Source organism: Cyprinus carpio, chromosome A5, assembly GCF_018340385.1.
Source record: "Cyprinus carpio isolate SPL01 chromosome A5, ASM1834038v1, whole genome shotgun sequence".
NCBI classification, from domain to species: domain Eukaryota; kingdom Metazoa; phylum Chordata; class Actinopteri; order Cypriniformes; family Cyprinidae; genus Cyprinus; species Cyprinus carpio.
Window position 1 is genome coordinate 34015337 of NC_056576.1, and position 26550 is coordinate 34041886.

Genomic DNA, 26550 nt, shown 5'->3' on the forward strand with positions numbered 1-26550 from the left:
AGATCAGCTAATACCAAGAGCTTGGAAGATACATGAAAGTGCAACTCTGGACTATTTACTACAACACCTGCTCAACAACATGCAACTCTCCTCCCACAACCACCAATGGCTTTTCTTTTTTCCAAAGGGAGAGCATGCAGTTGTGCATGTTTAAAGGCATAGGTCCACAGCGACAGATGGTACTTAAATATTAAAGGCTCTGGGGAAGCACACCATTGTTTGTCCTCCATTTCAGAGAGGCAGTTGTGGTTAGTCGGTTGAGAGAGCGAGCGAGTGAGCGAGAGAGAGAGAGAGAGCCTGTGCTGCTGGGAACTGCAAGGACAGCTTCAGGGAAAGCAACAGAGGTGCACTCAAGTGTTAAACTATCTGACAAAGGATGTGAAGCATGAAGAAACCAAGACAGAGTCGGCTGTAAAATGTTAACAGAAGTTGGACTTTTAGTACATTAAACATGGATGGAACCGCAAGCGGAACGGTAGAACCTCAAGAAAACGATGGCACACAGAATAGAGCCAAGGATGAACTGGACAGGTAGACCTTCCGCACGGAACATTCATTTTGAAGTTACAGGAAATTGCTTATGTCATATTAAAATAACAAATATTAGAATTTTTGCTTATTTAAAATGAATGAGGGAAATGTATTTTATTATTCAAGATTAAGATCTATGTTTCATGTGTTTCTAATTAATTTTGAATATCATTTAATTATATATAAAATGGTGATTTTCATTAAATAAACATTCTTTGCGGTTCATGCTCTCAATATAAACAATGAAATCAAGTCATGCAAATAAAACTTTTTCCATCAAATATTTTTATGTAAGCCGATGGAGCACATTGTATGTTTGTGGTCATGTTTTGTGCTTGTTTGTTTGGACATGCACAGCTGGTTTGAAATAAAAAGAACCTACAGCAAACAAATCTTTTACTATTACATCTAAGTGTATACAGATTTTATTGCTGCTGGCCACTAATAGTAAACAGATAGATGCCGCTCAGCTTACACTCTTTTTACAGCTGACCTTGTGTGTCTGGAAGAGTAAAATATTGTGGGGGGAAATGTAAATAATTAGTTATTGGTTTAATGGCATATTTGCAATTTTAACCAACTGGTTTCAAAGTCATTTTTTAGTGGATGTTTAAAGTTGCTTTTATATTTTATGAAACATTCTTTAAGTTTAATGGTTCAAATATATATTTTATTTCACAAATAATTAGCCATTGCAAAGTCAGCACTGAACATCTCGGGCAAACACAGAGATGTTTGTATCATACTGAGCTCGTTCTGTAGGGTCTCGGATGTGTCTGGGGCTCCTGTGGAAGGGGATGTGGAGACTGGAGCACAGAACTCCAGGGACAGCCGGAAACTGGACTGCATCATCTGCTACAGCGCGTATAATCTGGGAGAGAGACTCCCGCGCAAACTCTACTGTGGTCACACGTTCTGCCAGGCCTGTCTGAAGCGGCTGGACACACTCATCAACGAGCAGGTGGGACTCAAGCTACCTAAGTGCTTCATCACAAATATCACTATTTTTTTTTTCTTGATTTATTTCAAAGTGCAAATAGTCAAATTTGTCCATCTTATGGGTTTGCATGAGGAAAACCAATAATAATCTAGCTCTAACAAATTGTAGTCAGAAAAAGCCTATCACTGTAAGAAATATTTAACATATTTCAGCTTAAAAAATTGTTGCTGCCTTAGATATTTAAGTAGGCCTATGTATAGTCAACTTGGTTGAACAAGTCATTCCAACTTAAATTGCATTAAACCGACTTTAAATTTGTGTTTCATATAACTTATCTAACAAGCTGATAATTATTTAAATGAGTTAAAGTAAGGTAAAAACATAAGTTGCCATGACTTTCTGATCATATAATTTTTTTGTACAGTGTGGTAAGTGTTATCTGGGGTTATTCCGTGTGGAGACTGGTAAAAATGTCAAATATTTTATATTTCTGCGGAAGTTTGCTTATAAATAACACAATTAAAATGTTTAAATTAAAGTTTAAGTTTTATAATAAAATCTTAATATGCATCGAAAAATCTAAGGATTCAGATGTTGACTTCCTGAAGTGATAAAACCTTATTTACTTATTAGTACATAAATGTTTGTTAGGGGTATAGAGAAAAGAAGCATTACTGGAAGAAAAAAGTTGTACATAATAAATAGTTGAATAGTACAAATTACTTTCAAGTTTTTACTTTGCTTCCTAATGCATTTCTTTCCCCAAAGGTCAGTTTTAAATAGTTAAAAAATGGAAACGTTTTCATTCCAGTTGACTTTACGAATATAATGAGCAATTATATTAACTACAAATACTAGATTTTTGTTAACATCACAACAGTGTCTACAAAATTAACAATAATCCTAACTTCTTATTGTACCAATATTTACTTTCTCTAAAAAAAATATTGGGACACTCCCTAAATAAATGACTAATATTCTTAAGGGCATTTTTTTTTCTCCAAATGCTAAATTCCATATTAACTTGAAAGAGTTGTACCACAACTTGCATATCTTTTGTTTGGAGAAGGAAACGCAATGTCAATGGCGTTGCTGAAGTGTCTTTCTGATCTAATGGAAACGTTCATTTTTGCATTAACAAAAATCGTTTGATCATATCATTCGCCAGATATATATTTTACATTTTTCTTGCTAAACCATGAATATTTTTTTCTTTCTGGCTTTTGAAAGAATTTTCTTATTTATGGAGTGATAAAGAATTTGGAACCAGGCTTTATCTGTTCTGGAAATGCATGCAAATTAGTGCATAGGCCTATATACTGTATATACCCCTTTCACCTGCAGTGTCTCGCTTTAAATTATTAGATATTTAATGAATGAATCAAGCAAAATCTTGGGGTAAATTGAACTAAATTAAGCTTGTTTTATAATTTGATATACTTGGCACTAATATTGAACTAAATGACTGAAAAGCTTAATAATAACACCTGATGTAGATTGAAGTTTGATTCATAACTAATGAATATTGCAACAATCACACTGTTATTGAACTAAATTGAGCTGAAAACTACAATATTATCCTTTTTAGAACTGCTTTTCAACTGAAATTAAAGAACTTTGAAACAATAATGCTGTTATTTTCTTGTCGTTTACTGTGAAGCTGCTTTAAAACCATCTGTATTGTATAAAGTTGTATGTACATGAATATGATTTGACTTTTGAATTCTGATAGTAGATGCAGTGTATTACACACCTCAGCTCAGCTGTGTCAGATGGTTGTAAGTAACTGAGGTGCCTTTTCCCCGCAGATGTGGATCCCCTGTCCACAGTGCCGGCAGAACACTCCTCTACCTCGCGGGGGCGCCACCGGACTCGACCTAGACCTGGCAGCATTTCTGGGTGTAAAAGCTGAAGTGGAAAACCAGCGAACCTACAGCCAGAAAGCACTGCTGGAGACCAAGCCCTCCTTTATAAAGCAGCCAATCACAGATCAGCCACCCTCAGTCTGGGCCAATGTGGCAGTAGCAGAGCATCGCTTCCGCAGAAGCCCTTGCTGCAAGCACTGCCTGCTCTGCTGCTGGTGGTGCTAGATTCACGTTCACATACCAGCTATCAGTCTCCTTCTGCTGTGGATGGTGCACAGACTCAACTCTGTGACAGTGAGATTAAAAAACAAAAAACATTTCACAACAGATATCCCACTGTCCAGAAACCACTGCAATTTATTTAGGTACCCAAATGGATCAGTAATATGACAAATTCTGCAAAACTCAAAACTGGAATCAGATATATGGACATGAGAGACCTTTAATATGATAAAGATTTCAGAATGGACATACTGGATTTCAGATCTTCATCAGTCCACTCGAATGCTTGATGCTTGTTTCTACACAACTCAAACATTTGAACTGTCAATCAGCTCCCAGTTTAAAGATCTCCTGTGTTGTTTCCAGCTCTTTAAAACTAAACTTAAAAAAAAAGAAAAAAAAAAAGAAAAGGATGGTATAATAAAAATCCTAAATGAAAATATATAAAGACAAACAGAATCTCATTCTGACATCCAGAGTTTGAAGGTTCGGTCATAAGAGCAGGTTGCAATGAGCTGTCCGTCAGGTGAAAGGTCAAGCCCCATGACCTTCCCTTCATGCCCCGCCAGAGTCTTCAGAGGTGACCAGCCAGGATGGGTCCACACTTTGGCTATGTTGTCATACGAACCAGTCAGCAAAAAATGGCCATCGTTAGCTAAAAAGAAAAGGCTCCGTTAATATTAACATTGCAAAAATGTCACACAGGTTTGCAAGTTCAGTTGAAGTGAATTTAGACTCATTCACTTTAACACACAGTAGACCTACGGACCTAAAAAAAAAAAAACACTAAAATATTTGTTCACCCAAAACCCATGTGACTTTCTTTTGTGGAACACCAAGATATTTTGCTGGATGTCCACGGTGCTTTTTTATTTTGTGGACTGGGGTTTCTGACAAGAGGCGAGTAAATGAGTATTTGTTATATTTGCATGAATCATCTCTAAAGGACTGATGATAAATGCCCTCTTGACTTGAATACTTACGTTGGAACTTGACTGAAGACACAAGGTTTTCATGGGCGGGAATTGTGTACATGCACCTTCTGTGACGAAGATCCCACACTTTACAGGTGTTATCTCCACTTCCTGTTGCCACGTGAAAGCTGCCCAAGAAAGATTTCAGGGTAATTATCAAATGAAGCTCAAATAAAAGTAAACAGCTTTACTAAATCTTTCAAATATTCACATGGGCTTTCTTTTACTTACCCGTTTGGTGAGAAATTGATGCTGTAAATCTCTTTGTGGTGGCCCTCCAGGAACATGATACAACGACCAGTTCGCAGGTCCCAGACACGAGCAAATGCATCCAAACCTCTGTACATGGAGCAATAATAAATAACATTAAGACAACAATTGAAAGATTAATAAGCCACATATAAATCCTTTTAAACTAATTCAACCAATCAAAAGCAGATTGAATTAACAATCACAAATTAAGCGGCAGCCTAATTGGTTCAGGCTCTGGTAATGCGAATACTGCAAGATCAATGCTGCAGTCAGAGGGATTAGGGTTACGATTAGGAACCATGTATGATGGAATAAAGTATTTATTTTTTTTGGTTGGTCCTAAACTGAACATACTTGGGCTCATAAGTGCATTCATGTAACTGTATAGACCAAGTGTTTTGTTTATTCCTTTACAAAAACAGTGGAGTGCCTCAAGGTTTAGTGCGAGGCCCTTACCCAGTTCCTGCCAAAGAGCCATCCGGGTGGAAGTGCAGGTCATGGACACCTTTACTATGACCCTCCTGATGCAGAATTTCTTCTTGAGCTTCAAGATCCCAAAGTCGCCATGAGTTATCATAGCTAAAGAGCAACAAAAATAATGATAATTCTGTAAAATATATGAAAGAAAGGTTTTATCCCAATGCCAAAATTCATACCATCGCTTTGCGTTTACCTCATTAAAAAAACATTATAAAAAAAAAACAGAATATACATTCATACCAAGTTGTGCCCAGAAAACGCCCAGAGGGATGCCAGGCCACCCGAGCCACCCTCATAGAGTGCCCCTCAATGTCTGCTACAGGCTCATCACTACAGATAAGAACAGGTGAATGTTACAATGTTTTACTTCTTAGAAATTAGACAAAAACTTTAAATTATACTAATAATACACACCTGTCTAAACTCCACAGCTTAACAGATCCATCCACAGCACAGGAGGCCATATTGACATCTGACTCCTCGAGTGTGAGTGTGGCTTGAGGGTGAAAGCTAATCGCTCCCACGTTGGTATTGTGACCTGAGAAAGAAGAGTTTACCTTCAGTAAATCCAGTGGTAAAGGTTGTATTGTAAACTGGAATGAAAAGTATGACACAACTTGAAAAACAAACGCTACAGAACATAATTTCGATATATTTACCTCTTAATGTGCGTACAAGCGTACAATCTGGGACTTTCCACAATTTACACAAGCCACTCCTACAACAAAGAAACATTTTTAGACCAAATATAAAAAGCCAAACATTCTTTTTGTAAAGAACAATTTATTAATCCAGAGAAATTCTTGTTTGAACAAGGAGTCCCACAACAGACAGTGTGGCCAACAACCAGCCTGCAAGTAAATCAAGGAGAACTGTTTCTATTTTACAGGCAAAAAGTGGTCACTCCAAATATATATTTGATTTAGTTAATATATGTTACATGATAAGCATAAACTACTCCAAGCATTACTTTTGAAAACATCTTCACTTTAAAGGAAGTGCCTAAACTAAGGTGAGGTTGTTCTAAGCATCTTGGAGAAGTAGCCACAGTTCTTCCACGTGTTTCTGAGTTGCTTCTGTCTCTTGTTGTAATTTAATTAAGGCTGTCTCAGTGATCATGTGTGTGGGCCATACTTTCTGTCGTAGGACTCCCTGTTCATTCAAAAACCTCACTGGATTATTAAAAATCTTGCGAAAGCAATGTTTGGAAATCTAAAATTGATGATTCCTACTGGCATACAAAGCATACATGAATAACCTTAAAACAAAAGTTTTTGTGAATGATGTATATAAAATAAATGATTAAATATATGATAAAACAAACCATGAAGCAGTCACAAGCATCTTAGAGTTGGGGCTAAACTGGCAGTGAGATATTGGACGGTCATCGCCAATTTGGCTGCAGAAGTTATTCACATTCTAAATAAAACACAGATTAGATACAGCATTAAAAGTGAAAGACAATTACAAAACATCATAAAAGCACGCTGGCGTACCCGTAGGGCTTTGTGAAGCTCTTGCTGTTTAACTGTTCTTGTAGATTCTGGAATCTCTTTTTGTGCCCTTGCGGCATCTAACCTTTCCACTGCTCTGGAGAACCAAACAAAAGCTTTTCAAACACACAAAATATTCATTTGGCTGGATTTTATATTTATATCAGACACTGGAAAATAACATCTGTCTGTGCTTACCTGGGCAGTGAATACTTGGCTAACCAAATACGTGCCTCTTTCAGAGATGAAGGTCCTTCATGGTACCATGTCTGCTGATACTGCACAAAACACATGCATAGACGATCACCTTCCTTTAGTCATTCAAACAGATGACAGGCAACTTCCTGAAATTAGGATACAACGAATAAAACAGGTGTTCCTACCTCATCTTGAGTCCGTTTTGCTTTTTCATCCTCTTTCTTTGATTTCCTCAAGGCATCAGGGCCAACTACTGAAAGAATGTTCCTCAATCTGTGGAGAACAAAACCAAACATCAGAAACAACTCAAACTGAAAAATTAAATGAATGCTTTTATGAACTAAAAGATTAATTCAATTGATTGAAAGTGACAATATATATTTATAACGTTGCAAAAGACTTACCAAGGTTTACACAAAAATATTAAAGAGCACAACTGTTTTCATATGTGCTATAAAAAGTTTATTATCAGACTGATTTCTGAAGTGACACTTGGAATAACGGCTGTTGAAAATTCAGCTTTGCCATCACATTTTTAAATATAAAACTTTTTTAATAAACTGTACTAATAATATTTAACAATATTACTGTTTTACTTTTTTTTTTGCTGCATCAAAAAAATGCAGCGTTTGTAAACATAAGAGACTAGCTTTAGCTATAAATATAAATACTATGTTCAAAATCCCCCATTTCTTTTGTTTTTTCAGTCAGATGGTCTATTGTCTGGCTTTTCAATCTAAGTGAGCAGTTCTTTCTCAGAATTTGCTGCAAAGCTTTTTACCAACAGTCAGAAAATCTGTCCGCCCACCTCTCTCGTCTCTCTGCAGGCCCCTCCCCGAACAGCGTGATTGGCTCGCCAAGCGCTCGGAGGCAGGCCTTGACCTCGACATCATCAGTAGAGACGGTAATCTGTCTCGCTCTCTTCCTGCGCTCAAACTCTGCCAGCACTTCAGCCTGTCGCTCACTCACACGCTCCTCCATCTCCATAGACTCGCCTGAGGAGAGAAAAGACAAAAATTACACTGCCGAAGAGCAAACATCATTTCCTGTCACAAATTAACAATAGGTCACAGATTAAGATCAAATGTCTGTTCAACCTTTTAGTTATAAAAGAAAAAAATATATGTAATTTGGTACAAATCGTGTCATTTATATGCAAATCGATGACAGTACAAGTACAAAAAAAAAAATTAAAGCTATTTAGTTTTTATTGTGGAGGGAAAACACATTTAATTCAATGCAACACAATAACTGAGAGATATAGAAGATTTAAATGTTCCTCAAAAGCTTGGTGTATCATATCGGGAGTGAGATTTTATTACCATATTTGATTATTACATTTTAATATAATTTTTCTAATAAACCAAAGCTTTTTTTTTTCAGTCCAGCAAGAGTTCATACTGAAATATTACTAACATTAAATTCTAAAAAAGTATAAAATATAAACCAGTCGACAGAAGGCATGTAGCACGTCAGCACAGTTTTGATCATGTTGCTCATTTAGAAATTGCTATAAAAGTCCTATGACACATGTTACAATTGGTTTAGGGTTTTTAAACACTTTGACAAAATTATATTTCAAGATTGCATTGGTTTGGGTTCTGATAATACATTTGCTCTGTTGAAAGATCACACTTACCACTGGAGATATTAATATTTCCAGCCTCAATGGCAGCTTTAACAGCATCTCTGGCAGCAGAAGATGTTCCTTCACGGCTGAGACGCTCCTTCTCCTTTTCTTCAAGGCTTCCATAGAAGATCCTGGCCTTCTTCACAACTGGAGCTTCGTCTTCGTCTGACATCTTTTCAACTGCTTTTGAATCACAATTCCTTATTTACAAATCTTGTATGGACAGTTCTTCATTGTACATTATTAATCAACCTAACTTTTACTTTGGTTGATGATGTATTCAATATTATCAAATAGTGCTATTAAAAACGTGATATTGTATGAATTACATTGAAGCACCATGTAAATACCATTTATCATAAAGTACAGATGGCATTCAGTACTTTTTGCAGGGAGTTTAGAAACTAAGTTTAACTAAATCAAGAGAAGCTCATGAAAGAGACACACATTCAGCTCAACCATCTCTTCACTCACCCTTTATCCTGCCACAAACGCACAGATAAAAACAGGCTGTTTATATGAAATCTAATGTGTACTGGTTACAAACACGACCACACGACGCGGGCTAGCCGGCGCACAGGATGTCGTCATATCCGCCTGTTTAACCCTCCACTCACTACAAGAATAAATAGCGACATCCAGCGGTAGAAATGATGCCAGACCGCTTTCTCACATTACGCTGATGTGCGTTCCCTTATTGGTTCCCCTATTTTTTACAACAACATTTGAAGCTAGGCTCATTTTCCCCAATTGTTCACGTTTTTAATAACTCAAAATACTTTCTTACGGAGCCCCGCACATGACATGCAAGAAAAAATAAATAAATTGTGTGCACGATTTACTAATTCGTTCCCTCAATGTACTAAAACGTGCAGATGATTACTATTGTGTTCCCTCGATTTGCTAAATCGTGCGGTTTATTTATTTTTCTAGGTAGTGCGATAGTAATGGTGTGCAAGTTTTATTATGTTGAGGTTTTGGTTTATTGAGTGGTGGAATTAATTTATTTATTTTTTCTTGCATGTCATGTGCGGGGCTCCGTACTTTCTCAGGTCTAAATCACAGTTGTAAAATAAGGGTACAGCATATATCCAGGTTCAAACAAGACAGTTATTAAAGAGGTGAATTTAAAATAAGGAAAGTCTTGATTTTATAGAGGTTTTGGCTTATTTTAAATTATTTTCAGTCATATTGAGACCCCCCAAAGGTTGCAGGGGACTACAGCTATTGCTTTTTTATTTTTTTATTTTTTTTTTTTACTTATTTCAATTTTTTTTGTCTTATTCTTTATTTACTTCTCAGGATTTGGGCTTTTTATTAAATTCATCAAAGTTTTTTTATTTTTTTAATCTAGCGGATGATTTAATGAACTGTGCTAATTTATTGTGGGCCGTTCAGCTAAATACAAAAAGCAAAATAATTATGAAACACAAAACACTTCAAACAAGTCCGCATTTTACTTCAGTTTATTCGGTTATTTCTCAACTCACAGTTATTCCTCCGCTTTCTATGCGCTTTAAACTGCATTTCCCATGATCCCCTCCGAACGTCCTGTGGAGATAACGCGCGTGTGATTGCGGTAAGTGGTGTGATGTGAAACAGTCGCGTTTTTCATTTTGAATTGTTTGCCGTTAATCTGTCATGTTGAATAAACTGAACTAAACGTCTTCACAGTTCATTAACCCGCTGTTTGAGACTGTTTAAGACTCAGGGTTCAAAGCTAGTGGGCTAATTAGCATGTAGCTGCTAAACAATAACGTTATACTGCAGCAGCAGGAGACGATTCATCGTATGTACAGTATATGCATTACTTAACGATGCTAAACTTTAAATACTGATATCGTTATTGCAGTCATCAGCATGACTAAAGTGATAGTAATTTCCTCAAAACAATTGTGAACAAGAGTTCAGCATAATTAAAATAGGTTTATCTATCTATCTATCTATCTATCTATCTATCTATCTATCTATCGCTAAGTGGTTTAGGCATAAACTGACTATCAGCGTATGTTTTAACGCGTTTCCAGGCAACAAGAGGCCGGTGACGTGAAGATGCTGCGCAGGAAACCCACGCGCCTGGAGCTCAAGCTGGATGACACAGAGGAGTTTGAAAGTGTCAAGAAAGAGCTGGAGGTAAAATCCAGATGAATTCTCCGTAGGACTGAATATTTTAGGAGATGCTTTCCATGCATATTAACGTACTGTACAGAAAATAACACTGAAACAACAAGAGTTCAAGGGTTCTCCACAATATGGATGGGTTATATGCAGTATGTCACCTCACGTGTAAAATTTTTTCTATGTGAAGTCAAGTCATATTTATTTAAATTGCGTTTTATACAGTACAGCTTGTTTCAAAGCAGCTTCACATAAATAAACCAGAAAGGTAGTTGTGAAGGTAGTGTCATTATCCATGCAACAAGCTCCATCAGAGAAACCAGGCTCAGTCGAGATATAAGTAGATATAAGCAAAACAAGCCATAAAACTCATTACTACTTTTGAAAAAGTTTCAGATTCAAGTACTAGAAGAAGCTGGATTATCCCTATTTTTCCTACACCCCATGATGCTCTACAGGGATTATGAGAGTAGCTTTAAACTGTAAACAATCAGTGAAAGTTTCACTCTATGAACGCAATAAGCATTTTCAAAACCTGGGTCCAGTGAGGTGACATTATTCTGCTCATCCTCCAAACACTGAAATATAAACCTGTAATCATTCGTGAGGATGTGGGGAGAAAAATGAGAGATTCTTAATGCATTCCAGTGAATTACTCATGGGACATACAGCAAAAGAAATCAGAAAAGCAGACTCTAAATGTGCAGTATATGTTGATGAAAGCAATCATGAGTGAAAAAAAACACAGCTGACTGAAAAGAGCTCATTGTATCATCACGTTAAATATAAAGTTATTCTCCTGACATCTGAAAACGGAACATAAAGGAACATGTACAGCTCATTCAAACAGATAAGGATTATCTGTACTGCAATATTGATTCGAAATGAATTGTTTCAGTCTTTTTGAATGGAACATGATTGAAAACGCAGTAGGCTTGTTAGGAAAAAGGTGGATTCTGCATAGGATGTGGTATTGTGGTATTGTTTTATTGTTTTTTGTTTTGATGTCAAGTGAAAAGCTACTAATTTAATCTTTTCGGATGTATGAATCATGGGTAGTAAAATGCCTGTCAAATTATACAATGGCATCCAGTTTCCATCTTATTGCTTTTTGGAATCCAACTTAAAACATTTGTATTAACTCGTTGCTCCTTCATGGTATCCCTACTGGAATAAATATGTTATACCAGCATGTTCAAGCAGGCCAAACAATAATGATACAACTAAGAAACAATGTAAAAATGTGAAATAGCATCTGACTTGAGGAAGAAATGACGAATGACAAAATGTGCGAAGATCTCCAACATACACTTACTGTAGACAAAGGTAGTTTTGTGTAAGGAAAGATTGATCTTGTTTTAATAATCTCCTCATTTCTTTCCCATGTCTGTCCAGAGTCGAAAGAAACAGAGGGAAGAGGTGGATGTAGTTGGTGTCGCCACATCCAGCGAGATGAGCGGAGCATCAGGTGGCGGCACGGACGGGAAGACCAGGGAGCAGATGATCCACGAGCGAATCGGTTACAAACCCCACCCAAAGCCCAACACTTTGCCATCACTTTTTGGGAACCTTCAGTTTTGACAATTTGCAGACATGAAAAATGGACTATAAGGTCTTGAGACTCTGCATCACACACATACATATACACACAAAGCTATTTGGTTAAATGTGTGTTTGTGACAACCGATTACAAAGGACTATTTTTCTACTGAGTAAATAAAATCTTGTTAATTGGATGTGGGAAATTGTGTCTTTTTTTTTTATTTTATGTAAATGAAGGAATAGGTGGGAGAATTTTTTAGTTGGTGATCATAAAAAGGTTGTTTTTTTATTGATGAGGTGGTCACAACATTTATCCTTCAGATCATACAATATTTATTCATTTTCTTTGATTACAGTAATGTTTATATTTCAGACTCTACATACATGACTGAACTGTAAACAGACTAAGAAATCTTAACATTGCCACGGCACTGGAAATGAGGTTCAGCGCTTCTACACAAAGGCTTGTAGTTTTTCCCAGTTAAGACGACGCAGACTAACTTTGCTTTTAAAATAAATCTGCAAAATCGATCAGAACCACAGATCCAGTTCTAGAGTGGCAACTGCTACAAAAACATGATGTGAATATTTCCTTTTAGAACAGTTTTTCTGCTCTTAACTAAAAAAAATATAATTTTTTAAACATGCTTACTGGTTTGAAATTTGTGGTTTTGCAATTTTCTCAGTAAGAAAGCCTTTATTTTTCCAAGCAATTGAGACACTCTTTGGGCACTTTAATTGGGTCCCATATGTAAAAGGCACACCCCTTTTAATTAAGGAGCATAACTATCCTCAATTTCAACATAAAATTCACATTCTGGAACCTAGTTATTATCAGAGCGATGACCTTATCATTTTTAACAGCTCATGATTTGCACAACATCATAAATGCGCCACAAATTTTCATTTTAAAAAATGTCATAACGTAAAAGGATCTCTATAAAGATTGTCAGAAGACTGATAACAAGTACACTGTCGTAGCTGAGTGTTCCAAATATAAATGATAAAAAGAAATCGTGACACTGGCATCAGATATAATTTATTTTCCACCAATCTCTCCATATTTACTTAAAAGCTCTCCAAAGGGAGCAAAGTTCGACTTTGTCCCAAAACCTCTCTTTCTTGTGCAAACATCACTCAGTCCAGTCTTTGTCTAAACAATGGTCGGTCGCTGATTATTAACACTCATTTCAGTGATTTGAAACACGTGGCCATAACAACCTCAAAATTAAAAAAAACACCCTCCCGCCACTAGTGCTTGTATACTGGGTCCACCAGATCCAGTTTGGCTTTTAGAGTCTACGGTCGCCCTCTTGGGTGTATGTGTTTGTGTTCCCTCATTTAAGGCAAAGGGTTTAGTGAGGCTCTGTCAAACCCAGAAGCACCTTCATAAGCGTAATAATCCATGAGATGTAATGATTATTACAAATCATGTCAGTTGTGGCTCTCAGCACTATGGAGGTAGACTGTTAGGCTGTGCACACATATGTGATTACTGGGATGGGATATGAAATATGGGGCTAATTTAAATAAAACAAATCAAAATAGAGCTTTAAAAAGAATAGAGCCACTTGGCTGATATTTACCAAGATGAATTAATTCATATAGTGCTCTACACATGTAGAGTTGCGTTGCATGTTGGGATTGTGAATTGGGTGGTTTTTTTTTGAGGTTACACACAAGAGAGGTTAATGACAGTGTTCTGTAATATCCACCACTACTGCCTTCTTCCAGCTGAACAGGAAGTAGCCGAGGCCGGCGCCTGCCGCCACTGCGATGCACAGGTACCCGTTGTACGTCATGAACACCAGCATGAGGAAGTAACTGACCACCACTTGGATGATGTGAAGAAAGGTCTGGAAAAAGTGTGAGAGACTCAGCATTCGCTGGCTGGAGGAGAGAACAGAAGCAGGTGTTTTTAGCTCATTATAGGATTACAAATGTCAGGTCAGCAGTGTGAAGAGAACCTGCTAAATGCATGTTTACCTCACAGAGGTCACTCGTGTGGCAGTCACTACACACACGGGATGATAAAATCGGTGTAAACAGGCTTAAGGTTGACTCATGTTTGCCTGTTTTTCACTGACCTCATCATTCAAAAAGCAGGGATGAAAGCACAATGTTTTCAATCAGAGACAGAGGTTTGCAAACCCAGGGCTTTTCAAAGAGTTTGAAATATGTGGTTTTGCAATTTTCTCAGTAAGAAAGCCTTTATTTTATTTTTCAAGGTGCTGCTTGAAGGTTATGATTTGAAAAGTCAGAAAAAATATGAAATGATGAGTATTATTATTATACTAATAAATTGACATCTAATATTTATGCATCTAATAATAAAGATAGTATCCGAATCATTTAAATTGGCTTTAGTACTAACAAAATAAAGGCCAATTATTTAATTTAGCAAGCATGTCTTTATATTATCATGATTATGTTTATGTACTATTTTTCATTTGCCATTGTATTGGTAAATCTTATGTTCTGGTAAATCTAATTATGAGATAAAGTCCAAACTGTGAGATAAAAAAAAGTAAATTTTTAATTGTCATATTTATGACTTTATAACTCAGAATTGCAACTGATTTCTCAATTCCAACTTTTTATGTTATATTATGACTTATCTCAGTTTAGACTGTCAAAACTATGGCTTATCCCATGATTTCAACTTTCTGTTGTTTTGACTTTTTAATCACGATTTGTAAATCTCATAATCTTGACTTGGTCAGTTTTGACTTTTTATTTCATAATTATGACTTAGTATGTCATTATTCTGACCTTTTATTTTATTTTGACTTTCTATCTCATAATTATGACCTAGTATGTCATGCATCTGAAATCTTATGTTATTTAGCTTATGATTTTTTCTCCATATGAGGCAGAAATAGACTTCCATAAACCCCTGCCCAACAGATCCAGCAAACTGTCAGGTTGGTTTAGATTTGCCATGTATACTTTTTGGGTTTGTAATGTTTAAAATAATGATAACAGTACTATCACACACACACACACACACACACACACACACACACACATATATGACAGGACCGTTTGGTTGGGGCTAATGGTCATGTTTATGGAGCAGTTTCAAGCTTTATAACTTGAAGGTCAACATGCAATTGCTTTTGCAACACATTTAACTTTAAGGATATCACGTAGTTCACGTGAAACTGTATCGCACACATGGCCTGATAACTGCTGAAAGCAAAAGTTCCTTCAAGTTCATTAAAGATAAAAAGACATTATCGTGTAATGATGAATCATTCACAATAAGACAGGGAAGGTTCACCAAGAAAACAGTCTTTTTTATATTGCATTTACTTCAACACCTGTGCAGACCTCCTGAAAACATGAGTACTCCATTCACTGACCCGACTGTTTTATGTGTCTCCATGAGCACGGTGCCATCCGCTCCTGGGACAGGCATGGAGTTGTAACGCACGTTCACCTGATTCCTTCTCAACAGGAACTCTCGGCCGATCTTCAGACCCTCGTAGAACACAGCCAGCAAGAACACACCAATGCACGCGCCTACCATTTCTAGAGACGAGGATAAACACAAGAAACCTTACATTGTTACCTACTTTTCTCTTAATACCCCAGTGCAAACAGAACTTCCTGGTTACAAAAATGTTCTGCTTTGTTCTCATAATTCAGATGTTGTACAATCTAGTAAAACCTGTGCATTCAGCACACTTGCCCATTAGGAGATCCTATTACGTTATTCACAAGAACACCACTCTTTTTCATATAATAAAGGAACTAATTCTGTCACTGTCCTGTTGATTTACAATCTCACTGGCAGTCGGTGCATCAAGTCAAAGCTGATTTGCATGATAAGTTGCCTTGAAATGAATTTAATATGACTGGATAACAATGTTATTGTTTTGTCACTGCAGTGTGAACAGCTTGAAAGGGTTACTTCACTCAAAAATAAAACAGTCATCATTTACTCACCCTCATGTCATTCTAAACCTGTATGACGTTCTAAACACGAAAAATACATAAGAATGTTGGGAACCGAACATGGATGGAGACAGAGCAGAGCATCTTACCTCCTGGTGTGTTGATGACCAGCCCAGCAAATAGCAGCTCCACATTTTTGTAGCCAAAGTAGAAGGTCATTTGCTGAAAGTATAAATGAATCGACATTTTCCCATAATGAATACCACAATTCTAACAATACGTCAATGAAGAAGCACTCTTACTTCCACTGAACAACAGCTTTAAATGAACAGATAACATTTGTGTTTGACACACAAACTTAATGAACTCCAGCTTGTCTCACCATCATCATCATGTGATCCCCATGGCCCGTGTCGGGGGGCGTCATATGGTCCCCATGCGAGTCCGTGGTAACAGGCGGCATGGTTGGGTGCACATGGTCACTGTGTGTATGTGACATATTCATCTCAGCGCTCAGAGGTTCTGGAGAGAGATCAGAGTGCAAACATGCTTAAAGAGTCAAGTTGTGTGTTTGACAGCTCTCTAGAATAATAAAGAACCGTTCTTCAGGTTATTCAATTACTGTTCTGCTAAATGAAAGGAGGAGAACATACTCTAGCTGAGTGTAAGACTTTCATTCATCTGTGAAACACAAACGAAGATATTCTGAGATTTCCATCCCTCCACTGAAAATCCATTCTGTTTCTGTGTATCAAGTAAAGTCCCTGATTATTTTCAATTTATAAAAAGCGTTCAAATTCTGACTAAAGAATAACAGATACAAGAGACCTTCACTAATCGAATATCTCCACAACCCCAGGCTATTCACTTCGACAATTTGGTCCTTGTTATAGGATAATTGAATATGTATATATATAATTAATTTACTTTTTAAGTTGAGAAGAGGATTTTCTAAAGCTTTTCTAAAGGTTGGGGACAGCCTCGGGGATAAAACACACATCACAGATGACTGTATGTGACACGCAGCAGACTAATGAATGTATTATCCATACTATCTGTTCTAACCATTAGTCAGCGTGCTCTTGCTTGACCAAGCAGACACTTGGCTACTCTTTTACAAGTCTGGAATGAAAATCTCCCTCATATTTAGCTCAGATTCATAAATTCAAACTAGGTCAACTGAGGAGCAATGAAAGACGGGGAAAAACAAGTCAAAAAGTACTCAGAAAAATAAATGTCTGCTTGTATCCTGTCTTCGTAATCACGGTCCAGACAATGTGCACGGTTGTCGCAAATTAAAACCCATCATGTGACTACTCTTATAGCATACACACTAGTTAAAAGTCTGTAAGTACAAGATTCCTGCTTAAATGATCCCAAATGGTTTTTGGGATGTTTCTGGTATTTTTTTTTAAATGACCATGTAAATAGTAAATTCCATGGTATATTATACAGTAATTATTTAGTACCATGGTATTAGCATTTAAGTACCGTGGATGGCTAAGTGTTGCATTAATTCCTTTCTGTCATTAAAATCTGATACAAAAGAAAAAACTGCAGAACACAAAACAAAATTAAATTGAATCAAATGAAGAATTTCCCCAGAAATAACTCACCCAAGCAAAATCTGTGACCTCAGTTGGCTTCCTTCTCAAAGTGTCTCTCGGCAAACAGGTGCAATTAGTGTGTAAAGTGCAGCACCACAGCAATAGCGCAGCAGGAATCTAGTGTGTACTTCTCATGTGACCTCTCATCTGCTTTTCATTTCCCTCTTCTGCCATTAATCCAATCACAAGGTTTTTAACCACACCCACTGAAAAAACCTCCTCTCTTCATCCACTCTTACTTACTATAGATCCAGTCAAAAGTTATTCTGTATTATGACTATTTTACATATTTTTGAACAACAGCCATCAAAATGACAATCTTAATAACACAAATGAAAGTAAGGCAATTATGTAGAGCCCAAAAAATGACTATTTTGCATTGCATCCCTCCTCAAAGTAACCACCCTGTGATTATTTTATAATAACATGCAACTGTTTTTTTTTTTTTTGTTTTTTTTTGCGACAATAATGTTTAAATAAAGCGCATTAAAATGCATCCATGTGCATTTGCTTCTCCCATCAAAGTGCTGTTTCTTAGTAAATGTTTAAGAGTGCAAAAAATTACAGAAATATTCAAATTATTTTATGTCTTTTGTAATTCATCGGAAATTATGTAACGATTTATTTCTTTAAGGATGGCGTCATTTTTTTGGTAAAAGGCCAATTGGATGGAGACAGCCTTTTGCAAATGTTTTTTGCCCATTTTCACGGTGGATGAAAACCTGGCTAATGTCACAATGCAAAAAAAAAATGTAATAATCCATATAGGCTTAGTGCAAAATATGACCTTTCCTTATCAGTCGTAACGCAAACCTGTGCTTGAGGACAACTTTATCAATGTTCAAAGAACAGCTTTTAACAATGTTCAACTGTACAAGGGCTCAGATTATGAGCTGTGTGCTTGTTCCCATAAAGATAAACAACAGACAGTGCCTGAGTGTTAAATATTTGCACAGCAATTTCAACTCTAATCATATTAACCATTACTTAAAAAGTGATTGTATCAATGATCTTTTGAGTGCACGGATAAACGACAAGGATTTGGTCAATCATTACTGATCCTTATGATGTTCAGACCACAATAACCTTTCTAACTGGCAGGTCTTAAAACAGAAATGCAAGCAAATGAATGTGGAGGGGGCAACATGAACTAGTTTTAACTGTGTTCAATAGCACTAGTAGTGTAATCGTCCAGCTTTGGCGCAGAGGTCAAGGTGAGGTACAAAGAGCAACTGAGCAGCAGCTGGCTCATCCAGAGCATTTCCAAATTTCACAACAGCCAACAAATCAAATGTTGAATTTGAATAATGATTTTATTTGGTTTACCAGAAACCATGTTAATATTGCTGACCAAACAAATCACAATGAATGCAAAAGAGAAAACCCTTTAACGATTATGACAATAATTATTTTTCAAGTTTAGTCCCACAAAAAGAGCTTATAAACCATGTGGGAAAGACTTGAGAAGGTGGGAACAATTCTCATGTTGTTTCATTGGACAAGTTCATTTAGAAAAAGTACAAGGTCAAAATGAAAAATAAAGACATGCACTGACGGATTCATTCCCAATAAGATCAATAATATGGTTTTAGAAAATAGACAGGGTGAATTTTCAATTCATGCTGACTTGACGCTGGAAAAATAAAGCTGCATTGTGCATTTTTTTTTTTAATTTTAAGTTATTATTGTTAATTTTTATTTTTTATGTATGTTTTTTTTTATTTATTTATATTATAGTTTTTGTAGTGAATTGAATGTTTTTTTTTTACATTTTAAAATATTTAAAAAGGTTTTTAATTTAAAAATGCATCAAAATTCAATAATTTTGTATTTCAGATTTGTCATATTACAATGATAAGATTAACAGAAAGAGGGGGAAATACAATTTTTATGCAAAATAAATGTTTTGGGTGTGTGTGTGTGTAACATGATCTAGATACCTATGCTTGAGAGATGCATCCTTAAAGAATTCAGATCTGACTGAAGGTTAAAAATGCACCAGAGTGCAAACAGGATATGACAGATAATAAACTAAAAATGAAACAAAATGCACTCATGGCACTTTGATGGCACTCACTCATTTGAGAAGAACCATGTTTTTAGTGAAACTAACACATTTTGATTTAAAATAAAAACAACTGCAGACAAAGCCCTAGTCTCTGTTTCAGAAACCAATATAGATATCAGTGTGAAGAAACAGAAACACCAATATGACTAGTTGCCATTTGAGCTTGAATTTTTAATAAACCTGATAAGTCATATATTTTTAAATGTCCAACTCTGGATGTTTTTGAAACCCAGTAGCCTGTATCCAATTACCAGCTTAAGTGTGCGGATTATAAAAATCACATAATAAGTCTCGACTAGTGAATTAAAAAAAAAAAAACTGTCCACTCGTGCAACAGACAGACACTGTGAGGCAGTGTGACCCTGACCTGCTCCTGCACTTTCATACAGATCCAAATCAAAGTACTTTACACCTGTTTACATAAGAGTAATAAATTATGCACAACAGTTTTATGGTATCACTTAAGTCTAAAAAGATAGTCTACATCATTGACATTCTGGAGAATGCAGATGAAATATAGCAAAGGACCTCATCCAAGCAGGGTTTCCTGGTTTTCTGGTTCAGCAAAACAATCCACCTATAAATAAACACACATTGAAGCCTGTGACCTTCCTTCCTTCCTTCCTTCCCCCACTTTTGATACGAAGAAAAAAAAAAGTCTGTATCCAGGAACAAAAGCGAGTTATGAGAAAGTAAATAGGTTTTCTTCCTTGTAGTCTAACAATAGTGTTATACATGCTGTGTTTTTTGCGAACTTTTTCACACAACCCTTTCAGACCCATTTTACTAGGAAATAATGAACAAAGGACCACTGTCTCTCCTTCCAATGAAAACAAAATGAAAAAAAAGCTATTGCTTTCTCATCTCACTTCATGGCATTTAAGAGTTACACTAGACTTCAAGAATAAATTTCCTCACACAAAACTATAAAAAAAAAAAAAAAAAACAAAACTCCAGTTCACATTTAATTTTGTTTTGTTTAGTTGTTTTGTTGTTGGCCACGTCAGCTTGCACAAGGCCTGAAGTTCTTTCTTATTTTAATTCACCCCCCAAAACAACATTTTTTTTTCCTTCGAAGAACCAAAGTACTGTCTTAAAAACCTGGATGTGAGATATATTACTAAACATGGAAAAGTCATGCAAATGTGAAATAAAAAAAGGGCATCTTTAAACATTTTATGAATCTCATGATCTCTGTGGTATCTTCTAGTTATGCCAAGCTCTACAATATTTTCTTGGGTAGAAATTCTGAGTAAAAGATATCTGTATATCTTATGCTTATTTGATTCTTATTCAGTAAATCACAAGCCTTTGAATATTGTTGACACTCAAAAAGGTAATTATTTAATCAAAACAGGTTTTGTTAACTGAAATAAATCTGAAATAAGATCAAATACAAAGTTTAAATGAGAAATGCTACCTTGGCAACCAAATGAAAATAAAATAAGTCGCAAATTACTAAAACTAAAAAGTTTAAATGAGAAATTTTAAATTGGTAACTAAAAGTAAAAATAATAAAATTGTAAAAAGTATAATTTAAATTAAAAAAAGGCAAAAGCATCATTTAAAATAAAACCAAATATAAATTTAAAAGCCAATTAAAATTTAAATTATAATATTATATTAATATTTTTTTTTTTTTTTTACTTTGTGTTACACGACAAAGAAACTCTTATGTGTCTGGAATGATTGAGTTATTCTTTTCATTTTTAGTTTTAAACGTTGTTCAAGGACACTCTTAAACTAATCATGCAAAAGGATAGCAGATTGATATCGGTTTATAACTCAAGTTTATTAAAAGTGAAAACATAACCACGAATGACCTGCATGAACAACTATTTTGACAATAAACCAGCATATACTTTACTATCTAATGTAACGTTAGATGTTAGGAAAGTTTACATCAGACCAGCATTTATACTGCACAGCCGACCTCAGGTACAGCTCGTTTACACTTTATCATCTGCTGCTGACCAGAAATTATTACAAAATCTTGTTTTTGTGAATATTGAGTAGTGTGGTTGAGGAGGAGAATTGTGGATGTCTTATGTGTGGTTGTGTTATCAGAGATTACAGAGGAAAAAAATACTTCACTGAGCTGCAAAGTCACATAACGCTCACCTTGACAGCACGCGACGCCCGCGTCCACAGGTTTCCTTCAGAAGTGCAGAGCATCAGTTCAGGGACGAGAGAAAATCAGATTAATCTTCACACTGAGCAGCGGCGAGATGCTCCGACTCAGTGAAGGAGCTGTGAAGCCCGCAACACCGAGGAATCTGATACACAATAAAAGTCTACAGAACAAGCTCCTGAACGGATTAACAATTTTTTTTTAAAGTCATTTAAATCAGTAAAAATACAGACACACAAAATTAATTTTGTTATTATTATTATTATTATTTTAATTCGCTTAAAAATATGTATTTTAAATAGCATTTTTGGTACAAAAATTAGAAACATTACAAGTTTTGTTCTCACATCTAAACTGGTAAAAAATAAAACACATAACCTTTCCCATCAGTTTTTTTTATTTATTTATTTTAACTATGATTAACATTTAGTCATGGATTATCCATTCTATTTAATAATAAAAAATAGATTATTTAAAAACAACTATTATTTTGAAGCGATTTCCATAGCATGCGCTGTATCCGGCGCTTTGAAGTTCCACGGTTGTGGCTAGAAGAGATACAGCAACACTAAATTTAATTTTCTACCTATTAGATTGTGTTTTATTAACGTCTACGCCTACCCCAACCCTAAACCTACCCCTTACAATAGTGCAAAAATAATAATTATTGTTGTACAGTGTGAGAAAAATTACGCTGTATTGATGTGCGCATGCCCAGAAGTTTTTGCTGTATCCCTTCTAGCCTTAACCTTATTCCACGTGATGCGACGCAATAATTATTTCCCGTACTTCCGTTGCCACATGGCAAGAAATACGTGATGTTGACAAAGAATTGTATATAATTTTGTCTTTAAGCGCTGGCAAAGTTGAATGCTTTTGCTTTGTCTGGACAATTATTATGATATTGTTTCTTCTTTGTTTTATTAATAGTAGTTTTTTTAATTTGTTTGTTGTTGTTTCTTTTGTTACTACTGATGATTATTTTCTTGTTGTAGATTTGTAAATAGAATTTAGCTTTTTATTAAACCTATTCTGGAAAAGTGTGGAGGACATTTATTCGTGTGCAGTTAATATTATAATCTAGTGGCAACATTTCAACTATTATTAAGTGCATGGATATATTATCATTTTATAAATTGTGAATAGGTTTTGGAAAAATATACATCTTACAGACGAGGACAATATAGCTAAATATCAACCTCTAGCATTGCTACTCGATCGAGCTTTATATTCTATAAAGAGTTTGAACACATCGTACATGTCAGGTGAAATTATTAAAAACTTCTGTTGAGATCATACTTAATAATTACCAGTTGTGCTCCTTCAGCATTATCCGAGAGAAATACGTGGGAGAAATTCAAATGATGATCCATTTGTACAGACATTTATTACATTTTCACAGCAGGCTGAAACAGAGGATTGCACTTACATATACAGAAGAAGAGCTTGAGGAGCAAGAGTGCAGCTAATTTAATTACGAATCACAATAATGATAATTAGGAGCTTCGTCACAAAAAAATTATGCAGTATACATCAATTAGATAAAACAACGTCGGATTACTTATAAATTAAGAACGCAGCATTGAGATCCAGACACTCATACAAACATTTAAAGGTATCATTCACAAAGAAACAGACTCACTCTGATAAACCGGACAATATTACAGTTAACTAAGAGAGCAGAGACAAAGACTCGCATCGGCTCATATCAAAGATATAGATGCAAACAATGAAAAATACTGTGGTGATGTGCATGTGAAGTACCAGGACCACTGATAGGTTTATGTTTCAATGAGCATCTGTCTAAACAGATGATGTATTAAGCAGTGTACTCCATATTAATGATTGTAACGTGATATGTCCAGTAGCAGTCTTTGTCTCAGTGCTTTGTGGGCCTTGAGGGAATGTAACGGACGTGGTGGCTGGACAGAGGGGTTTATCCAGCGACACGGTAATTGACGTGGATCTCTGGCTTGATGTCGCACACCATCTTCAGCAGGTTTGCAAGCACAGCTTCCTTGTTCTGCTGATAACTGCTCTGGATGCGGCTCATCTTATCCACGGTCTCCTTGTCCACCTCTACAGCAGAGTTTCCATGGGAGCCCAGTGCCTGCGGGACCATGCAATAAGAAATTAATTTAAAGTAATATCCAGAACTAAATACTAATGCACAGATTGCAGTATTATGTTTTTTTTTTCCAGATTTGTCATTTCTGAAATTAAAACAGCAATTGGCATTAACCAGACACTTGAAGTCATAATAAAAGCCCTCCTCGAAACAGAGTACCAAAATACCCTTTGACAAGATTTTGCAATGGATACAAACGGATCCTTAAACCATAAGTGAATAAATCTCACCGCGGCCTCCTTAGTCTTGAACTCTTTCTCCCTTTGCAGACGGTACTGCTCAATCTCTGCCTGCGCCTCCTCTTTGGCTTGCTTCAGACGACGATTCTTCCCTGTTAAAAAACAAACACAATGCTCATTACTGAAATAATACATACTATAAGTGACACAACTGTATAGGTAGAAAAAATGAAAAGAGTCAAATATTGCTCTGCTGGGGAAATTCCTCTCTTATATGGGAAATGAGAGCCAGCAGCAGAAAATCTCTATAAAAACAGGAACTGAGTCAATGTCACTGTGACACTTTAGTAAAGGAGATTTTTAGTATACTTACAGTCATCGTTTACTTTACTATAAACAACAAACACGAAACTTGAACATGTCCCACAAGAAAAAAAAAAAAAAAAAGTGTTAAATTCCCAAACATATCGACGAGCGGAAAGCTGACTTCATATGTTAAAATGTATGATATTTTAACATATGTGTATATATGTTAGTGGGCCAAAGCCTTCGGTTTTACTTGGTGTTTTAAACCTTTAACATCCTCAGTGTAAATGGGCCAAAAATAATAATTTAGTTACATGTCATATCATCAAATGGTAAATATGACCCATTATACATGCTTTTCTACAGAGCTGTTAGCAAGTCTGTCACACGGAAAAAAGATTATTGGGGGGAAAAAAAGACCTTCATTGAACAAATTTTGTCGACACTGTATATATGATCAGGGAATGTTTTTCAATTCAGATTCATATCCTCTATTTCGATACATATAGAAAACATCGCCAGTGATTAGCATGTTAGCTAAGCGCTAGTCTGCAGCGATGACAAGCAAACCGTCAACTTACTTTTACGGGCTTCTGCGACCTTTTCCGCGGCTCGTTTCTCAGCTTGAAGCAGCTGCTGGATGCCCTGAGACTGGCTCGCCATGCTTCAGTACGGGATGTATTTAAAACACTTCTGGATGTCCGTGTGTCCCACAGCGGAGAAGGTCGAGTGATCGTCAGCTGATCGAGCGTCACGCTGGTCCGCTGATGACAGCCACGTGACTGGTAACGCGTCACAATTAAACGCTTCCAATAGGGGGCGCTGCTATTCCTACTATTTGTGTTCACTAACTGTATGTCCAATTTAGTAAACTCACTGTTAATTCACCATAATTCATAAATCATAATTATTTTTTATATATAATTTCTTTATTTATTATACAGTTAACAAAAGCAAAAAGCATCTAACACTAGCATGCTATATTCTGTTTTCTGTTTATTATATAATTAAAAAAATTTATAAAAGTGTCTGCTAAATTACTAAATGTAAATGTAAATTTATTTAATGCTATATTATTATATGTTATTTTTTATTTTTTTTATTTAATTTTTTTGCCATCGACAAGCTTTTTGTTTTAATTGTTATTTTTAATCTTTAATCATTTTAGTTTTTTTGAATTAGTAAATTTATATATATATCAAAATATTATTTTAATGAAAAAATACTATTGATTAATAAATATAAATTGAATGTTGTATCAGTGATATTAAATTAACACTTGGAATTTGTTTCCAAACCAATAAAATATACATAAAAATAATTTAATCAATATAATCAATTTCAATTTAAGATAATCAATTTTAAGAACAAAACAAAATAATGTTTTCCATTTTTATTTTTTTTGTATTAGAAAATATACATAGATAGACAGACAGACATAGAGACAGACAGCGCAGAAAATTTACCTTAGCCCTGAATTCTGAAGAACTGAAAAATTAAATCACTATATTTATGAATAAAAAAATTGAATTGAAAATAAATTCACTAAAAAAACACCAAAAGATGAAAAATGGTTTGACTCTTTGACAATTATCAAATCTGAAACATAAAGAACCATACAACACCAACATAAGAACTGAATAATGTTCAAAACTAAAACTATACAAAGACATAATTAGAGCAAAAAAGCAACACCATCTGACCAAAAGTTTACAAGAAATAGAAAATTCAATAAATCTTAATCAGTTCTGGGATATGTGGAATAATCTGAGCACAACAAAACCACAAGACCTACCAATACAAGATGGAGAAATTTGGACAAAACATTTTGAAAACGTATATAAAGAAATCTCACCAAAACAACTCAATGTCAGTTATGATCTGATCAAACAAAATCTACAAACTTATGAAGACACAATTAAAAATAAACAAAATCCACTTGACTTCCCAATTACATTTAAAGAATTGACAAACAAACTCAAAAGC

General features: G+C 35.5%; 5 protein-coding genes across 7 annotated transcripts; 2 read left to right on the forward strand and 3 right to left on the reverse strand.

Annotated features, from left to right (window-relative positions):
- On the forward strand, positions 1–3563 carry LOC109088224 (RING finger protein 224-like). The gene is made up of 3 exons (XM_019102400.2): positions 1–531; positions 1294–1492; positions 3280–3563. Exons 1-3 carry the CDS (start codon positions 452–454, stop codon positions 3559–3561), a joined length of 561 nt encoding a protein of 186 aa, XP_018957945.1. The 5' UTR covers positions 1–451; the 3' UTR covers positions 3562–3563.
- Positions 3564–3673: 110 nt separating this feature from the next.
- LOC109088247 (U4/U6 small nuclear ribonucleoprotein Prp4) lies at positions 3674–9217 on the reverse strand. 2 transcript variants are annotated; one of them, XM_042757024.1, is made up of 14 exons: positions 9060–9217; positions 8595–8765; positions 7764–7950; positions 7141–7228; positions 6956–7035; positions 6761–6854; positions 6589–6683; positions 5924–5982; positions 5679–5802; positions 5505–5594; positions 5241–5363; positions 4764–4871; positions 4542–4660; positions 3674–4213 (listed from the first exon to the last, which is right to left on the reverse strand). In XM_042757024.1, the coding sequence occupies exons 2-14, from the start codon at positions 8755–8757 to the stop codon at positions 4020–4022; spliced, it is 1524 nt and encodes a 507-aa protein (XP_042612958.1). In that variant the 5' UTR covers positions 8758–8765; positions 9060–9217; the 3' UTR covers positions 3674–4019. The 2 variants fall into 2 exon arrangements, with proteins under 2 accessions (XP_042612958.1, XP_042612957.1); XM_042757023.1 differs by having other exon boundaries at positions 8595–8768; positions 9060–9216.
- Positions 9218–10052: 835 nt separating this feature from the next.
- cdc26 (cell division cycle 26 homolog) lies at positions 10053–12439 on the forward strand. Of its 2 annotated transcripts, none has more exons than XM_019102454.2 (3): positions 10053–10164; positions 10613–10718; positions 12099–12439. In XM_019102454.2, the coding sequence occupies exons 2-3, from the start codon at positions 10638–10640 to the stop codon at positions 12282–12284; spliced, it is 267 nt and encodes an 88-aa protein (XP_018957999.1). In that variant the 5' UTR covers positions 10053–10164; positions 10613–10637; the 3' UTR covers positions 12285–12439. The 2 variants fall into 2 exon arrangements, with proteins under 2 accessions (XP_018957999.1, XP_018958001.1); XM_019102456.2 differs by lacking the exon at positions 10053–10164 and adding an exon at positions 10192–10374.
- A 958-nt stretch (positions 12440–13397) lies between these two features.
- slc31a1 (solute carrier family 31 member 1) lies at positions 13398–22100 on the reverse strand. The gene is made up of 5 exons (XM_042757025.1): positions 21942–22100; positions 16528–16667; positions 16295–16367; positions 15611–15779; positions 13398–14135 (listed from the first exon to the last, which is right to left on the reverse strand). The coding sequence occupies exons 2-5, from the start codon at positions 16648–16650 to the stop codon at positions 13934–13936; spliced, it is 567 nt and encodes a 188-aa protein (XP_042612959.1). The 5' UTR covers positions 16651–16667; positions 21942–22100; the 3' UTR covers positions 13398–13933.
- Positions 22101–23319: 1219 nt separating this feature from the next.
- Positions 23320–25344, reverse strand: LOC109088299 (V-type proton ATPase subunit G 1-like). Its single transcript, XM_019102464.2, has 3 exons — positions 25146–25344; positions 24310–24410; positions 23320–24061 (listed from the first exon to the last, which is right to left on the reverse strand). Exons 1-3 carry the CDS (start codon positions 25225–25227, stop codon positions 23888–23890), a joined length of 357 nt encoding a protein of 118 aa, XP_018958009.1. The 5' UTR covers positions 25228–25344; the 3' UTR covers positions 23320–23887.
- Between the last annotated feature and the right edge of the window lie 1206 nt (positions 25345–26550).

What these genes read in the sequence shown, in the direction of transcription:
- LOC109088224 (XM_019102400.2), top strand. Translation starts at nt 452, where the DNA reads ATGGATGGAACCGCAAGCGGAACGGTAGAACCTCAAGAAAACGATGGC. An exon ending in GCCAAGGATGAACTGGACAG is followed by an intron (nt 532 to 1,293) that starts GTAGACCTTCCG and finishes CTCGTTCTGTAG; the next exon opens with GGTCTCGGATGTGTCTGGGG. An exon ending in ACACACTCATCAACGAGCAG is followed by an intron (nt 1,493 to 3,279) that starts GTGGGACTCAAG and finishes TTTTCCCCGCAG; the next exon opens with ATGTGGATCCCCTGTCCACA.
- LOC109088247 (XM_042757024.1), bottom strand. Translation starts at nt 8,757, where the DNA reads ATGTCAGACGAAGACGAAGCTCCAGTTGTGAAGAAGGCCAGGATCTTC. An exon ending in GCTTGTACGCACATTAAGAG is followed by an intron (nt 5,803 to 5,923) that starts GTAAATATATCG and finishes CTTCTTTCTCAG; the next exon opens with GTCACAATACCAACGTGGGA. An exon ending in GGCTCTTTGGCAGGAACTGG is followed by an intron (nt 4,872 to 5,240) that starts GTAAGGGCCTCG and finishes CTCCATGTACAG; the next exon opens with AGGTTTGGATGCATTTGCTC.
- cdc26 (XM_019102454.2), top strand. Translation starts at nt 10,638, where the DNA reads ATGCTGCGCAGGAAACCCACGCGCCTGGAGCTCAAGCTGGATGACACA. An exon ending in GTGTCAAGAAAGAGCTGGAG is followed by an intron (nt 10,719 to 12,098) that starts GTAAAATCCAGA and finishes ATGTCTGTCCAG; the next exon opens with AGTCGAAAGAAACAGAGGGA.
- slc31a1 (XM_042757025.1), bottom strand. Translation starts at nt 16,650, where the DNA reads ATGAATATGTCACATACACACAGTGACCATGTGCACCCAACCATGCCG. An exon ending in GGGATCACATGATGATGATG is followed by an intron (nt 16,368 to 16,527) that starts GTGAGACAAGCT and finishes TTATACTTTCAG; the next exon opens with CAAATGACCTTCTACTTTGG. An exon ending in GGTCATCAACACACCAGGAG is followed by an intron (nt 15,780 to 16,294) that starts GTAAGATGCTCT and finishes CCTCGTCTCTAG; the next exon opens with AAATGGTAGGCGCGTGCATT.
- LOC109088299 (XM_019102464.2), bottom strand. Translation starts at nt 25,227, where the DNA reads ATGGCGAGCCAGTCTCAGGGCATCCAGCAGCTGCTTCAAGCTGAGAAA. An exon ending in GGTCGCAGAAGCCCGTAAAA is followed by an intron (nt 24,411 to 25,145) that starts GTAAGTTGACGG and finishes GTTTTTTAACAG; the next exon opens with GGAAGAATCGTCGTCTGAAG. An exon ending in TCAAGACTAAGGAGGCCGCG is followed by an intron (nt 24,062 to 24,309) that starts GTGAGATTTATT and finishes ATGGTCCCGCAG; the next exon opens with GCACTGGGCTCCCATGGAAA.